The 18207-nt window shown below is 40.5% G+C and overlaps 1 protein-coding gene across 7 annotated transcripts in view; it reads left to right on the top strand.

Moving 5' to 3' along the window:
• The window catches only part of TBL1X (transducin beta like 1 X-linked), a 329283-nt gene that overhangs the window by 229050 nt on the left and 82026 nt on the right, over positions 1-18207 (top strand). For all 7 annotated transcript variants that reach the window (XM_077146494.1, XM_077146496.1, XM_077146501.1 and 4 more), the window contains 2 exons: positions 482-570; positions 11391-11498. In XM_077146494.1, the coding sequence (XP_077002609.1) occupies positions 11441-11498 (58 nt within the window). In that variant the 5' untranslated portion in view covers positions 482-570; positions 11391-11440. The remainder of the gene's footprint in view (positions 1-481; positions 571-11390; positions 11499-18207) is intronic.

Raw genomic sequence — 18207 nt, 5'->3', positions numbered from 1 at the left:
TGGTTTTGTGAGCACAGGTGTATATGAGAGTGGTTGTAGATGTAGAAGTGCTTGCTGTGATTACTGTAAATATTAACCTTGACATGTTTTCATCTCTGGGGGCTATGCACAGTTTTATCAATTCTACTGCATAACATAAAGTCCCAAAACAATCCTATATTTGTAAATAATAGCACTAGCAAAGTCTGAGCTACTATGACTGTTCTATTTTGAATGGTTTCCTTTCAGATTTCATAATACCTGTTTAAACCGTTTCCATCTTAATGTCCTTTTTTTACTTTGCAAACACAACCCCTCCCCCCGCGCTGCCCATAGCTCTTTGAAAGGGACTATAATGAATATTATTAAACAATAAAATATAAAAAACAAACACCATGTCACTGATTTTCAAGAGAAAACATTCAAACATAGGAGAGGTAATAAATGAATCCTTCACAAAGCCTTTTACGCCTTGTTTTCAAATCTCCCCATTTCTCACTAGGAAGGCCCCAGCAAGTACCTTGCGGTTTATATGATTGGATGCTGGCACACTCACTTGTCTGAAGGTCTACACATGAAGTCACCATAAAGGTAAGCAGCTCATGTTTTGTTCGCTCACTCCCATTTAACCCAAAAACCTTTTGAAAAGCACAACTGCATTTTGCCAAAACCTAAACACCTTCTGTTTTAGAATTATTTTTCAGAAAGACAGTACAGGTCATTTTCCTTGCTGAATTTGAAAGGAGTAGATCAAAATTCATTACTAGCTTTGTAGTCAATTCTGAAGGATGAATTAGGCTTTTACTGCCTTTGAAGAATTTTTGTGTACCGAACAAGCTCATAAACTTTTCTGGGTCTTTCCAGAAAAATTATGAAATCAGCCTCTCTTGTCAAACATTGTGAATTATAAACCTAAAGGTTAATTTTGATTAGGACATTGGGTTTAGATTTTATTTCACCCCATGACTTAATTCTGTGCTTTATTCGTTTCTTAATATGATTCATATATATCTGCAAATTGATTCACTGGTAAACCTTGAGACTTACTAGAAAAACTTACAGATTGCTTTATATGGATCTAGTACTTTCAGGCTTCTAGAAGCAATCCAAATAACTCTGCAGCCATCAGGAATTGAAGCCCACATCCAAATCCATGACTGATGCCTACTGTCCTCCTTCCTTCCCCCCCCAAAAAAGAAGTTCCATAGAAGTTGCAGTCTTTTGGTAGATGAAATTCAGGGAGTTAGTTCTTTAATGTTTTTCCAAGTGAGAAAACCCTACAACTTTTGTTATTTAAAAACAGAAAAATTGATATTTGCTTTCTTGTTTTAAGAGAAGCAACCATAACAAATGTAGGCTTACAGTTCATTAAAATAAGAACTTTACTATTTGAGGTATTTTTGCTTAAAACCAAAATGCCCAACTGGTTTTATTAAATTAAGCATGTCTAAGAATTTTGTTATATTAAATATCTGAAAAGTGCAGTTTTTGATGAAAACAGATATTTATAAAATGTTATGTTGATTTTTGTGACTGGCTTCTTTTGCTTGGCATAGTGTTTTCCTGCCTGGTTCATCCATGTTGTAACATGTATCAGTGCTTCTTTTTTATTGCCAAATGCTATTCCATGGTTTAGATGGATCACATTTTGTTTACGTGTTAATCGGTTGATGGACATTTGGGTTGTTTGCACTTTTTGGATATTAAGCATAGTGGCCCTAGGAGCATTTGCCTGCAAGTTTTTGTGTGGATATGCATTTTTAATTCTCTGAAAATCCCTACAAGTAGGATTGCTGGGTCATGTGGTAACTGTATTTAGCATTTGAGAAACTGCCAGACAGTTTTCCAAAGTGACTCTCCTATCTGTCAATATTTTGAAGTACAATTGAACCATATTCTAAATTTCACAAGGATGCAAGACAGGGAATCTGTTTTTCATTCAGTGTTTTGTTTGGATATTAATTCATCACTAAGGAAACGTACTCTTCAATTTTAACTGAACTGAGCCCACATTGATTGAGCTCCTACTGTGTATGAAACATTTGTGTTTAGGTCTGTAACTGACTGAGTTTTTTGGTAGCAGTTGATAACTTGTACAATCTACATATGCAAATTGCCACTGGGGATTATTTTACCTACCACACAATACCTACGGTTCTTCAGAATGTTTGCAGCAATCTGTAAATAATGTGTGAACTCTATTCACTTAGAAGCTGTATTGCATGCTGTGCATCAGAAAATGAGGGATCATAATTGTTCCCATCGGTTTTTGTGGTTTAGACATGGCCCCTTTGAAAACCATCCACAGCAAGTCATGGTATTCTTCTCAGATGTCAGTTCTAAATGGTTGACATGTTCACATGAACTGTCTCCCTTTTGGGGTGTCACTGTTCTGGTTAGCAGGCAGAAAGATATCAAGCTCTGTAAGAGACTTGTCAGTTGTTCTCTGGTGTAGAAATGGGCACGTCTGCAGTAGAGTTGGGAAGACCAAGAACAGGCATCGGGAGACATTTTCTGTCAAGAGTCAAATCTATTTTCAGACTCTTTTGGTCCTGCGGTCTCTGTAGCAACTACTCAGCTCCGCCATTATAGTGCCAAAGTCGCCACAGACAGTACATAAATGACTGACCATGGCAGAGTTCCAGTAAAGTGTTGTTGATGGATACTGGAATGTGAATTTCTGTATTTGATCATTTTGAAGTCACAAAATACTATTGTTTTAAACAGTTTTATTCACATACCACACAGTTCATCCAAAGTGTACAGTTAGCGGTTCTCAGTATAATCACAGAGTTGTGCATTCACCGTCATAATCAATCTGAGAACATTCTCATGGCTCTGGAAAAAAAGCAATGCCGTACCTTTTGTCTTCCCCTATTGTTGACACTTAGCTTTGGTATAGTACCTTTTTTACAGTTTATGAAAGAATAGTACAATGTTACTGTTAACTATACTCCATAGTTTGCATTAGTTGTATTTTCTTCTTACATACTATCCTGTTATTAACACCTTGTAATAATAGTTCATGTAAGAACATTCTTATATTTGTACAATTAGCCATAGCCATTGTCCACAACAGGTTTTGCTGTATTATATAATCTGATGTTTTGTACCCTAGCTTTCCTTCTAGTAATATATATGACCCTTGACTTCCCCTTTCAACCATACTCACACTCAGCACTTTTATTTACACTGGCAGAATTGTGCTACCTTCATCTCTTATCAATTTCCAAATATTTAAAATCAGCCTTTATTGAAAATTCTGTTTACCTTAAGCATCATCTGCCCATTCTCTACCTTTGTTCTGTCTCCTGGTAACCTGTACTTTAGATTTTATTCTGAGTTTGCTCATTATAATTAGTTCATAATAGTGAGACCATGTGATATTTTTCCTTTCGTGTCTGGCTTATTTGTTCAACATTTCCTCAAGATTCAACCAGGTTGTTACATGTATCAGGACTTCAGGCCTTGTTGTAGCTGAATAATATTCCACCGTATGTATATACCATATTTGTTTATTCACCCACTGGTTGCTGCACGCTTGGGTTGCTTTCATTTTTTGGCAGTTGTAAGTAATGCTGTTGTGAACATTGGTGTGTAAATGTCTGTTTGCATCCCTGGTTTCAGTTCTTCTGGATCTACCGGTAATGTGATTGTTGGATCACATGGCAGTTACAAAATACCATTCTTTTGATTTTTTTTTTTCCCAACCATTTAAAAATGTAAAAACCATTCTTAGCTTGCCTGTGGGAGTTGAAGGGCAAGGGATTTAACCCATGGGCCTCAGTGCTGACTCTGGCCCAGAGGATTGTGGCTGTTTTATTTCCACCTCCCTAACTGTGGCCCTTTTGAGTTGAAGGCACCTGTAGGTGAGCCCTCTGTGAAGTCCGTGATGTGCTTAAGATACAGCCTGAGCTGTGGTTACTTAGCCCTTTGTAGATGTTCAGGGCACCACAGCTTTTACCCAAGGAATTTGAGGATCTGTGCTAGTTTGAAACTGTTATGTACCTCGTAGGAGCCATGATTTTTAGTCCTCATTCAGTACTGCTAGGTGGGCTCCTTTTGATATGACACACCCTGTTGTGGGTAGGACCTCTTGATTAGGTGGTTTCCATGGAGATGCATCTCTACCCATTCAAAGTGGGGCTGCTTACTGGAGCCCTTTAAGAGGGAACCCTTTTGGAAAAAGCTTTAGAGCCCACACAGCCAGAGCCTTTGGATATGCAGAAGGAGAATGCCCCCAGGGAAGCTTCATGAAGCTAGCAGAGGGCCATGTGCCTTCCCACCTGACAGAGGTGTTCTGAACAGCATCAGCCTTTCTTGAGTGAAGATAATTCTTGTTGGTGCCTTAATTTGGACATTTTCATAGCCTTAGAACTTTAAGCTTGCAGCTTAATAAATTCCCTTTTTAAAAGCCATTCTGGTATATTGCATTCTAGCAGCTTTAACAAACCAAAACAGGATCTTTCTGGCACATAACTCAGAGTGACTCTGGACTTAGGTAACAGCCCCAACTCAGAGCTTTCACCCAGAGGGGATTTCTGCTCCTCCCTCTACCACCACCCCCCAGAGGGCACTTGGTGATGTCTGGAGCCCATTTGGGTTGTCAAAACTTGGGTGGGGAAGGGGGAGGTGGAGTCCAAGGATGCTGCTGAACATCCTACAATGCACAGGAGAGCCCCGCCATAGAGGATAACCCAGCTCCAATGTCATTGGGGCCAAGGTGGCTCAGTATTTGATTTTGTATTTTAAGTGTTCCCAGTCTTATGGCAGTGGAAATTTAAGCTGCTGAGCATTTAAGTATAAAATTTAGTATCTGTGTTTACTAACATAAATAGGAGGGCAGTTTGACTGCCATCCAATTCTTGAGTTCAAAATGCTTTTCGTTTTAACATTTTAAAGAGTTTCTTGGTTATTCATGTAAATGGAAGTACAAAAAAATTGATATAATATCAAAGGTCATACGACATCCAGGCCCTCTCAGTGGGTGAGGCATTGCCTGCCTTTATAGCCACAGAAGAAGCCACAAGGTTTATTTTTCAAAACTCTGCCAGCCACATCATGAGCAGTTTACTGCTATGACTACCCTCCACGGAATATAAATCCCGTCACGAATCAAAGGAAATCCCGCATCACTGGGCAGGTATCACAGTGTCTTAGAGGTTTCGTAACCAGCCTTTGTGTATTCCTGAAATTTGTTCGAGGGCATAGTACACATTTTGTAGAACCTATTTGCAGGGGCTCCAGCTTAATGATTGGTAAATCTGTAAATTAATTTCTGCTTAGAAACTGGCTGATAATTAATAGACTTCAGGAGTGTGACCTTAAAGACCAAGATATTAGAAAACCAGGAGAGAAGGAGACAGCCTTATTTGAAAGCTGTAGCTGTCAGTGTTTCCAGGGCCTTCTGCTTTACAATCTAGGGTACAAGAACTTATATCTACCTTTGAAGAGAAGAAAAGGCTATAACAGGAGTATTCTTGTTTGTACTGTTTGTCTTGGTTGCATTCTCTGGCTCCCATGATGCAGCGTTTTCTTAGCAGTAGGTTGCATTTATCAAAATGAACATTTTTAGGTAGGCTTCCTTCTGGGACTACCTCCTTGGCAGGCAGAGAAAAGGTGTAGAAGGGGTCAGGTTGGCAAGCTCACTGGGTCTTGGGGAGGGGACGCCGTGGCCACTCCGGATACCTGCTGGCTGCCTTGGACCTGGCTCCTGGCCCACTGCCTTCCTGTCATGGGACAGTGTCTGCCACCTCGCCTTGGGCTGAAGGCCCCGGCCAGTCCCACATCAACCCAGAAGGGTGACCAGCCACAGAAAGGACACTTTCTGAATGCGTCCCCATGGGACATTTTTTGCCCTGGGAAGAATGGCGATAATTTACTAACACAAGCCTCTTCCTCTAGCCTCCTATCCCATGGCGTCATTTCCTCCTTAGGAGCTCAGAGTTGCTCTGGTACTGATTATTTCTGAAAGCACTGCCAGATTTTCATTACATGTTAATATGAAACAATTCTTGTTCAGAAAGGCACATGTACATACATAGGCAGAAATCCAGCATCACCCCACCCCAGATACATGTGTATGAACATTTTGCAGGTTTTTCCCTACATGTGCATGCATGCAAGACAGAATTTAGCACCATGAAAGTTTCATTTTGAAATCTGTTCCCACATAGCGCCATATCCTGGGTGTTTTCCTGAGTTATGAAAATTCATTTTAATGGCTACGTTGTATCCCACTTTAAATGGTGGGACTGCTGCCTCACATTTGAACTCCAGTTAGAAATAAAACAGTTATTGATGGAATTTATAATTTCGGACCATTTGACTCCAAATAAGTAAACATGTGTATGACTAAAATTAGTGAAAACCTTCCTTTTTGGAAGTTTTTTTTTCTTACTGTAAAATAATACACAAAATACAAGACCTCACTGTATATGAGGTCTTGTATTTACTGTATATGAAATCAGGTATATGAAAGAAAGCAACCCCCAGATGAACCCACCGCTAATATTTTCTCATATTTTTCTCAAACTCTTTTCACACAATTGAGGATCAAACTATAAATGCATGCTTGCCCTTTTGTTTTGTTGAGGTCCCCCCCCCCCCCAACACACACACAACTTCGTTTGGGCTGTTGCCATAAGCATCATTCCATTCCAGAACTTTGAATTGTTAACTTGCACCTTAAGAGCCTACCTAGGGTTTGGTGTCAGGCATCATCACTGTAAATCCTTTCCATCAGGATTTAAGTTGATTGACTTTTCTCAGCCTTCATTTCTAACCTTTCAAATGATAATAGTAGTAGTGGTTGTATTTATATCTCGGAGTTGAAACAGTTAAGTGGGATAAATCACATAAAGCATTTAGCCCTATGCCTCCTGCTTCTCCTGCAGACAATGTATGTAATATATTGCTTTCAAAGATCATTTAAATGCCTGCATGGTAGCTCCCATATGAATTAACTGTAATTTATTTAATCCTGCTGTCACTGGACAAGAAAATATTTCAAGTGCTACATATTGGCTTTATGATGAATACTTAGGAGGAAAAACATGTGCAGAAGAATCAGACAAGCCTGTTTCTTCCCCAAATAAGCTGGTCCTCAAGCAGATTTTAGAAGAGGCACATTCAGATTGAATATATGAATTTCAATGCATTAAAAAATTTCATTTTCAACACAACAAATAAAAAACTTAAAAAATTTTTTTAAAAAATTTCATTTTCAACTGGACTCTGTGAAGTAAAAAGAACTCAGTTCATGTCTTAATGGAGAAAAATTATGAACAAAGCAAAATGGAGTGGTACGAGCCAGCTGCATAAAAGTCAGCCAAGGATTTGTTCATTTCCATGAAGAAATGCAGAGGGGAAAATGCCTTTTTATGATGAGGTAATTTCGAGCAGGTTTTCCAGCTGCTCTGGCTCTGGCTCCTAAGACTGCATAGAAATGAGTCCCAGAGACCTGAGCCTTATCCAAACAATTACTTTAAATAGTGAATTCTTCCAGCATAAATGCCGACAGACTAATAGCAGAAACAAGAAATAAGAAACTTTTTTTTTTACATCCCCTATAAACAAAGGACTGCTTTAAAAGATTTTAAAAGGTATTTTGATAATAGGGCAATTATTGAAAGAGCAACTTTTCCCTTACATGATGTCAGAGAAATACCGTGTTTCCCCCTATGTAAAATTTGAGCACTGAGCCTTCTTTAATCAGTGTGCCTAGTTTACTGTTTCAGAACCAGGATACTTTCCTGTTGGCAAGAAAAATTTGTCCTGTCTTTTAACTACCAGTAAACTCTGAAGTAGACCTCTTGGGGTATTATAATTTTTAAAGTAACATAATAGTAATTAATAACATCAATAACTTAATGATTTTTGTTGTTTATTTTTAGGTAGAAAGTAATCCTCGTTCACTTCCCAGAGAATGATAGCATACTAAATACTTTAAATATGTATTAGATAGGGCAGTGCAATGGTGGCTCAGTGGCAGAATTCTCACCTACCATGCCGGAGACTGGGGGTTCAATTCCCAGTGCTTACCCATGCAAAAAAATAAATAAATAAAATAAATAAATATATATATATATCAATCAGATAAAATGAGACAGAAAACATTTTTCTTGGGACCGAATTTTTTACTATTTTGTACAGAAAACTGAATTAATAGCAGTTTTTGTGACTTCGAAATCAAATTGTAAAAAAGAAGAAATATGATAAGTAATTTCAACATAAGCTTCTTGATGGCTCTAATCCCAAGCTATTATTTATATTGAAATAGTTATCTTTATTAAGAAACGCCACAGATGTCATTAGTGCGCACTAAGTATAGTTATCTGCGCCCCCTTCTCCCTCTCCTTCTCCCGGCAGCACAGTTAGAGGGTACTGCAGCTTTCCCTCCACACCGGCAGGGTCGGCGGTAGAAGGTGGTTATTTCCTTTTTGTACAATCACAACTCCAGAAATCTCAGGTCAACCTAACTGAAGATATCTCCAATGAAAATTGGGTCAGGAAAGTAAATAAATAGGATTGTACTAATTAAGAACCCCACCCTGCTCCACCCTCTGTTCAGTGCCAAGGAGGATCAGTCAGTGCTGCAAAAGCACCCTTTTATTTTAGAACTGGAGAATTTGGAAAACGTCCACTGGAGTTCTCAGAACTCGAATGCTGGAAAGAGATACCATTCCAGAAAACAGTTAGGTATTAAAGTGAGAGTTGTGTTTCCAACTATACTTATTTTATAAGAATGTCCAAGCACAACCCTCTGGTGATGGTTCTTGCGTTGCAGGGCTTTAAAAGTGCTGCCTTGCATGTTTGCAAATCACTGATTAACTGTTAGGAGGTGAGTGTTGAATCGTTTTTCTGGCCTGGCTGGTGTGCATTTCCCTGAGCTGCTGAAAGGTCCTTCCAGGTCACTCTTTAGGAATCTTTGGAGTTGGCTGAATAAAAATGATAGCTGCAATTTGTGTTGGGCCTTGCTCTGAGGACTTCTAGAATCATTTGATGCGTAATGACCTGCCTCCATTATAAGTGCTGTTATTAACCTCAATTTAGAGATGGGGAAATGAGTGGCGCAACTTGCTTCCCCACCCCCTGATCCCAGAGATAGAAAGGAATGGCTATTCCGTCTGAAATCCTCTTGGCTGAATCCTTAGACCAGGCTTTGAATCCCCACAGTTTTCACCTCTGAGGCTCTCAGGAGGCCCACAGCGAGATCTTAACTGTCACCCCAGTTGACCCTAACGTTGTTGGAACCAGCTCACTAACTAGGACAGCCACTCCAAGCTTCACATCCTTTCCCCAGAAAAGCCTTCCCTCGCGGAGAGGACGTGTAAATGCCGACGTGCTGCACGCGGTACGTTTGTGCTTCCTGTGGTCGTTATGCCCATGTCAAGGGCAGCTTCTTGTTCCTCACTGAAGGTCAAAATAATTTTTATCCTGCAGGTCTCCCCACACCTGCAAAGGTCCTGAGCTTCTTCCCTCTTTCTTTGCTTTCTCAAACGGCTCTTCCTTTTCCAAAATTGTGGGTCCTGCCTCCATCAGTCAGGGCTTTTTCTCTCTCTTTCAGAGATTCCTTCCTTTTCTATGATCTTCCCTTCCTTGGAACTCTGCCCACCCCCCCCCCAGTAATACCCCAGCATATATGTGAGGGGCTTAAGTATTAGAGCTCTTCATGATTTGTACAGGTGTCTTAAGGGCAAGCAAGGAGTGTTTGCTTGTGTGTGTGTGTGTGTGTGTGTGTGTGTGTGTGTGTGTGTGTGTGTGTGTGTGTGTGTGTGTATGCATGTTTGGCAGTTTGATCCCTGCCTTGGCACATGCCTTGCCTTGGTACATGCCTTGCCTTGAGTTTTTTGGGGTGGTAGGACTGAGGCCCTCAGTGTCCTAGAGGCTGCCCCCAGTTTCCCGGGCAGTTCATGTCGTACAGCTCGCTTCTTCAATGCCAGCGGGAGAGTCTCTCTTCCCAGTCTCCTAAGATGGGTCTTACTTAATATATATACTGTAACAGAACCTGCCCCCTGGTGGGTAGAACCCGGGCCCACCCACCCTCATGGGGGGTTATGCGAGGGCAGGACTCATCGAGGGCAGGACTCATCAGGGGTCAGCCTAGGCCTGTCCCTTGCCACCACCTTTGCTTCTAACCTGAGTCATTAAGAAATACCACCCAACTTGAGCAGACACTTTGTTCATTTGCCTTTTTCTGAACAAACATAAAAACTAATTCTTAGTCAATGATTAAAATGTTGCTGCTAATGAAGATACCTAAAAATGTCCAAAATGAACTCTGAAGACAGATCCTAAAAAGTGTACCTGAAATATGTTTTGCATGTTGGTGACATCACTTAAATAAGTCCAGGGCCTTTCTTGGGTACCGCTCTTTGGGGCAAATAGTTCTTACTTGGTGAGTGAAATCTGGTTTGTCCACATGCCAAAGCATTTCATTTGTTAATGGCCTTCTGTTTCCTTTGGGCTGGTTTGCTCACAAGTGTTCTCAGAGATCATTTTGAAGAAAATGAGACTATGTATTCTTGACTGCCTTGGACACCGAGGCCCCCACAGTTCTTACCACCCCCCACCCCCCCCAAACTTCCACTGGCCTTCCCGGGGCTGGGAATCAGCCAGACTAGCCGAGGCACACAGTTCTACTGGGAAGAGACAAGATGTGGGTTCTCTGGGCCTTCCATCCTTCTGCATTCCTCCCAGGGACCCGGCCTCTTCATGGGAATTATATGGCAGTGACTTAGCCAGTTGTTAAGCTCGACACTGCTGTGTGTTTTTCTCTCTTGGTCTGCATAGGTAAGGTGGCCCTGCTATTTATTGTTGAAACCCAGACCTTCTTGTGAGTGGAAAGTGTTGGGATTACTCATCTCTCTAAGACATCAGGCATCACCCAGTGATGTGGTCACCTTTCCTGGAGTATGGTGACATCACTGCTGGTCTAGTCAGTCATTTTGTCCAGCTGTCTGGCAAACTGCTCAGTGCTGATCCCACTGCGTCTATTGGCATGCAGTCCAGAATTCTATCCATGCTAGCTATCAAGCACATGGGGAATCATAAAGCAGTTGTAGGTTTTTTATTTGTTTTTTTTACACAAAACGTAAGTTTTTTCTCCCCCTCTCTGGTGCCCCTGAACTTTGCTTCATTAGCATGGTTTAAACCTTATTATGTCCCAGCTGTATAAAATATACCAACTCTCTTTTTTTCTGGAAACATGTAACTTTGGGTGTGTGCCTGTTTATATAGTTGCAAAAGTTTTATATAATCTCAGAATTATAAAATATAACTCATCAGACATTACTTACTTTCATGTGTGTAACAGCATGCATTATTTTCATCTCAAAAATGAATGCACTGAAAATATCAGCAGTGTTTCAAAACCCTTTCCCCATTTTTTTCTTTTACCTTTCTAACAGAGGGTGGCTCCTCCTTCATAAAGACCTCATCGCTGGTTGGTGAGGCTAAGATGAGCATAACCAGTGACGAGGTGAACTTTTTGGTGTATCGCTATCTGCAGGAGTCAGGTAAGTGGCTGGATTTCCTGTCATTCAGAAACTCATCTTCCACATGCTACGTACAAAGATATCAACCCTTGTGTAAAACCTAGGCTATAGAAAAATAGGAGCTACACATGATGCTCTTATTAAGAGTGTTAAAAGGGAGAAGAGAAGGTCTGGGGCCATCCCATCTTAGGGATGGGATGAGGGAGTAGATTCTTCTTCCCTTGACACTTCTATTCAGATGAAATCAGATGAAATTAATATCCTGCTCAGTTACAATGAATGTGAAAAGGGGTGGAAACAATTTTGCGTGCTTGGCCTTGGTCAGGATTTAGTACCAGGATTTATTTCTTGCCCCCACTGATTTGGGGGGGGGGGGACTCCTAAATCCAGCCCTCCCTCCAGATGAGCTTGAGGTAAATTTCTAATACAAATTTCTAATTTCTAATAGGAATACTTCTAGTTTCTTCCAATACTTTTGATTTTGACCAAGTAGATTATTTTATTGCAAGTAACTATAACACCAAACATGCTTGTTTTCTTTTGAGACAGTTTATTATACCCCTGCATTCACTACACATGATGTAACCCTAAGCATTACAAAGTGTTGTTTAGGGGCATATTCAGGTTTTCGGCAGTACAGTATTACACCACATGGCTTTTGCAACTTGAATTTTTTGGAAAGGAAACCAACTCCCGAGCACCTCCTCCCAAGGAGAATGTTTGAAGGGAAACCGGTATTTTAGCCTCTGGGCCCAGGATCTTCCAAAGTTGGCCTGGAGGGACCAGGCAGAATGGCTCAGGCTCTGATCCTTGAACAAGTTGTTCACTCTGGGCCTCGGTTTCCCTGTGTAAAGTGGGTATTTTTCCTGGGCCAATGCACTGAGGTCCATTGAGTGAGTAGCTATTATAAATAAACACGTGTCCCCACCCAGGCCTGGCCATCTGTCACTTGGGATCCCAGCTGGCTTTATTCATGGAATATGCACATTTGTTCTCCATGTGTAGTAGATCAATATGGATTGGCTATTGTCAGAACGTAGGAGAAGAAATTGGTATGTAAAACAAAACAGGATTTGTACCACTTACGCTCAAATGTTTAACAAATAAACAAATAGCTTTATAAATGGATGGTTGGATAGAAGGATAGAATTATATAGCTTGTATGGCAAAATCTTTAAAGTCTGTGTATCTGGTTATCTGGATAGAGCAGTATGTTGGAGTTCTCTGTGTAGGTTTTGTATTATTATTACTATTTTTTATTTTTTTGCATGGTCAGGCATCAGGAATCGAACCCAGGTCTCCGGCATTGCAGGCAAGGACTCTCCCTGCTGAGCCACCATGGCCCTCCTCGGGTTTTGTATTATTTTTGCACCTATCTTTGAAGTATGAAATTATTTTAAAATAAAAACTTTATTTTTTTTCTGATTTATATTTTTTCTGTGATTCATATAAATCCCAGAAATAAAAATTGCCACTTTAATACCTTAACCTTAGAAGAGATGGGAATTGCCCCCCACCCCCCAGAGCATAGGGCTTCTCCTATCATAAAACTGATGAGTCCCCAGAAATGGTGGCAAGCACAAATTCTGTGGAGAAAGCCCTGCTTGCTTCCTTCTTGACTTTTAGCATTGAATTTGAGATTCATTACTTTTAGAAACAGCTCTGTACAGAGATATGGTGTAGTCAAAATCTACATAGTCAAAATGTGTAAACAAATCACAAATTGAAATTGTCCTCACTGTATTTGTGAACATTAAGATAAATAGAGGGTATGAGAAGGAAATGTTTCTGTAATATGGAGAAAGGGTGCTACTCATGACTGGTTTCCAGGTCCTCAGGCAAGAGCTTAGCTGACCTCTGCGAATAAACAGAAATTTCCATCTTCCGTGGAGAAGTTGGAATACCTTATTAAGTATTTATTTACTTTCATTTCATGTTTGTTTAGGAAAGTCAGGAAACAGCATGTATAGAGAAAAAGAACATCAGGAAACAGCATGTATAGAATTTCACAAATGTGATTTTTATGCAACATATATTAAACTCTTTTCCTAATTAGTCAGAGTTGTTAAAAGTAAGTCCCATAAATTGAGTTGGTACTTGAAAAAGACCTTCTGTATTTTAAAATTCTTGTGTATATTCTGGAATTGGAGCTACCCCAGAAGGGCATATTATAAAGAAAAAGGGTTAGAGGGTGGGGATTGTTTAACATTTAAATGTGCATTTTGAGGTGTGTTTTTTTTTTTCCTTTGTCTCAGATACTAAAGTTGTGCTTAAGTAAATATGTGTTCAGTTCCTTCCAAGTGCAAAAGGGACCTTCTTTTCAGCCTGTTAATGTCTCCCTCCGATGATAAAAAAAGAAAACCACTTTCCCTTGATCATGCCACTCCCGGGGGTATCTGGGCTATCTCCCCTTCACCATCAAACTCATTACAAATGAGTTCTTCCTTCTAATGTACTCATTATTCACTCTTTAACTCCTTGCAATGTGGGTTTCTCCACTAAAAGTTGCCAGTACTTCCTTGCCAGATTCCCAGTTGTCACTCACCCTAACCTTGTGTATATAAGAAGGTAAATATGGAGAGAGGAAGCAGGTGGCTGATTGTGGACTACAGTGAGGTATACAGAGGTGGTTCTCTGGTGTATCTTTGCCTCACTAAAGAGAAGGGCCTAGAAGCTTCCAGCACACCTTCATGTGGGTTCTGAGGAACAGTATCCGTGGAGCCACGGGGGTTCCTGGTCCTGACCACCCGGCGTTTGTTGAAGGAACCTTGCCTCTTTGCTCTGGAGCCTGTGGACACCTTTTATGCCCGTGTTACCTCTACCAACTTCCCTCTTTATATGAACCCCAAATATCAGTTGTCTCTGAATTGGGCCTTTTGGCAGTGGCCTAGCTTATGTCAGATGAGCCAGGCTGTCGAGGGATTCACAGATACAAGCCACGGTGGCTTTCATCTCCATAGCCATAGAGACATTCAGAAAGGTCAGTCACCTTTCTTAGGTCTTCAGAGGGCATTGTCTTCCATGCTCACGAATACGACTCCCCATGGCTGGGCAGATATCCACGTGTGAAACTTGGGCTTCCATGCCAGCTAACGCTTATGGGTTTGCATGTTTGGAGCATTTCTTTTTTCCCAGCAATTCCTTAGTTTGCTTTAAAAAAGACAAAACAAAAAAACCCAGCCTTATGTTAAAAAGATTAAAAAACGTGTATTTTTAAAACCATTAATGCAGTAGTATTTGGGGGTGGGTGTTGCGTGGTAGGTCCTGAACGTCTTGCCTTCTCTAATGCCATAAATTCTGTCACAACTACTCAACCCTGTCACTGTATACAACAGCAGCCAAAGACCATGCATACACCCATGACTGGTTAGATGCCAATAAAATTTACTTAGAAAAAGGAGGTGGCCACCTAAAAGGTCGTTCTTTCTGCACTTTTAAAAAATCAAGTAGTTGTACTCTCTTTATCTTCTCAGCCTTCTCCAGACCCCAACATTTTTCTCTCTCTTTCCCTTGCACTTGAATGACTGCTGTCCTGAACACATACAATGCTACCCAACTCCCATCACCATACAGCAGCCCAGAAAGGGTAAAGATGGCATTAGGTACCACATTTTGGTTTGGTTGTCTTTATCTGAATCTTGGATTCCCTTTTATTCCAATCTTTCCCATGCCACATCTTTTAGCTTCACCCTAATTTCATTTAGAAGTAATAGAATCTTAGAGCTACGAGGGTGGGTAGGGTGGGATGGTGCTACACTGAGTTTGCATTAACAAGACAGGCATCCTCATAGTGACTTCCAGGTACTGAACATGGCACTTTACTAAGTCTTGTAAGAATCCTGCTCCCATTTTTCCAAATTCTGGCAAGAATCTTGACCTTGGACATATGTCACTAGTCTGCCCCTGGGAGAGAGAATTCAGGCCATTTAGGGCCCCTCTGGCTGTAATCACACCATGTGTGTACCTTTAAGGCATCAGGATTTCCATTATGGTCATTGCTAGTTGTCCAAAGCGAGGACCTGCTCATGAAATGCACTTAGTAAATTTGAAACATCTCACAGTAGGTAATTCATGTCAGAATGAAAAATAAAACTGGCTAATGAGCAGTGCTTCCAAGTTGAGCAGTAGGAAACTTGAATTATCAGCTGTACTGCTAAAATGGCTTATTTTGTTTTTTACTGTATTGTTGTCATCTGGTTTTATGGGCAAGAAGAATCCATTTGCTGCCTCAGTCTTCCAGGGGTTAATCATATGATCACCCCCCTTTTTTCTTTTATTGTGAGCTAGTGATTGTATACTTCCGATGATTTGTGTGGTGTGATAATATACCGTAATAAAATCGTAAAACAAAACAAAAATGTAGGCTTCTAGTCTACTTTCTTCTGGTGAGTACCAGTGTGAGAATTATACCCAAAGAACTCATCTAGGGCGGGCAGCAGTGGCTCAGTGGCAAAGTTCTCACCTGCCATGCTGGAGACCTGGGTTCAATTTCCAGAGTTCTGCCTAAGCCAAAAAAAAAGAACTGATCTAAACATTTTATAAATACTATACAGACACACACACACACACACACACACACACACACACACACACACACACACACACCTACCTGAAGTTTTTTTTTTTAATATTTTCATTGAGAAATCTTCGCACACATATAATCCAACTGTACTATACAAGCAGTTGCTCACAATATCATCACAATAGTTGTGTATTTATCACCATGATCATTTTTAGGACAAATTTCCATCACTCCAGAAAAAGAAATTAAAAAGAAAAAACTTATACATCTCATTGCCCTTACCTTTCCCTCTCATTAACCACCAGTATTTCAATCTATCCAATTTTTTACCCTTTATCCCCTCATTAATTAGTAATTAAATTAATTATTTAATTTTTATCCTTAACTTTTTTACTGATCTGTCCTAACACTGGATAAAAGGAGCACCAGACATAAGGTTTTTACAATCACACAGTCATGTTATAAGAGCTATAAAGTTATACAGTCTTCTTTATGAATCAAGGCTACTAGAACACAGTTCAACACTTTCAGGTACTTCCCTCCAGCCACTCCAGTACACCATAAACTAAAAAGGGATATCTTTATAATGTATAATCCTCAAGGATAACCTCTCGACTCTGTTTGAAATGTCTCAGCCGCTGAAACTTTATTTTGTCTCATTTCTCTCTTCCCATTTTTCATCCACAAGGCTTTATCAATCATATGATGTCGGGTCCTGGCTCATCCCTGGGATTCAGGTCCCATATTGCCAGGGAGATTTACATCCCTGAGAGTCATGTCCCACATAGGGAGGAGGTCAGTAAGTTCGCCTGCAGAGTTCACTTAGAGAGTCCACATAGGAGCAATAAAAGAGGCCTCTGGGGATGACTCTTAGGTGTAATTATAAGTAGTCTTAGCTTTTCCTTTGCAGGAATAAGTTTCATAAGGGCAGGCCCCAAGATTGAGGACTCAGCATCTAAAATTGGTAGTCCCCACTGCTTGTGAGAATAACCTTAATGTTCCATATTCTCCCCCAGTCCCTCAAGGGGACTTTACCAGTACTTTTTTATTCTCTGCTCAGATTACCCTGGGATATATCAGGGCATCGTATTAACCTGTATAGACCAACAAGATCTTATGCCCTAGTCAAGATTCCATGTAATGAAACTTTGTATAGGACTTGAAATTTTGTTGGTTTGTCCAGGTGATGCCCTGATGAATCCCAGAGTGATTTGATCAGTTAGTGGAAAAGTATTTGCAAAGTCCCCTTCGGGGAATGGTGAGATCAGGGGAAAACTCAACTTCCCCAAGTTGAATTCTTGATATTCTCACAAGCAGTGTGGACAACCAAAGCTATAGGCTGAGCCCCCAGTCTTGGGGTTTGTTCATATGAAACTTAATCCCACAGGGGATAGGTCAAGCCTACTTAAAATTAAGCCTAAGAGTCACCCCCAAGAGAACCTCTTTTGTTGCTCAGATGTGGCCTCACTCTCTAGCCAACACAGCAAGCAGAGTCACCACCCTCCCCCTGTCTACGTGGGACGTGACTACCAGGGGTGTGGACCTTCTTGGCAACGTGGGACAGAGATCCTGGAATGAGCTGAGACTCAGCATCAAGGGTCTGAGAAAAACCCTAGAATGAGCTGAGAATTAACATCAAGGGATTGAGAGAACCTTCTCAACCAAAGGGGGAAGAGTGAAATGAGACAAAGATTCAATGGCTGAGAGATTCCAAACAGAGTTGAGAGGTTATCCTGGAGGTTATTCTTACGCATTAAGTAGATATCACCTTGTTGTTCAAGATGTAGTGGAGAGGCTGGAGGGAACTGCCTGAAAATGTAGAGCTGTGTTCCAGTAGCCATGTTTCTTGATGATGATTGTATAATGATATAGCTTTCACAGTGTGACTGTGTGATTGTGAAAATCTTGTGTCTGATGCTCCTTTTATTTACCTTGTCAACAGATGAGAGGAACATATGGAATAAAAATAAGTAATAGGGGGAACAAATGTTAAAATAGATTTAGTTTGAAATGCTAGTGATCAATGAAAGGGATCATTAAGGGGTATGGCCTGTAAATTTTTTTTTTTTCTGTTATATAATTTTTCTGTTGTCTTTTTATTTCTTTTTCTGAATTGATGCTAATGTTCTGGGAGGTGATCATGATGATGAATATGCAGCTATGTGATGATATTGTGAATTGCTGAGTGTATGTGTTGGAAATGTTTGT

Source organism: Tamandua tetradactyla, chromosome X (genome assembly GCF_023851605.1).
Source record: "Tamandua tetradactyla isolate mTamTet1 chromosome X, mTamTet1.pri, whole genome shotgun sequence".
Lineage (NCBI taxonomy): Eukaryota > Metazoa > Chordata > Mammalia > Pilosa > Myrmecophagidae > Tamandua > Tamandua tetradactyla.
The sequence above is the reverse complement of the archived record's forward strand: the minus strand, read 5'-3'. Positions and strand labels throughout refer to the sequence as shown.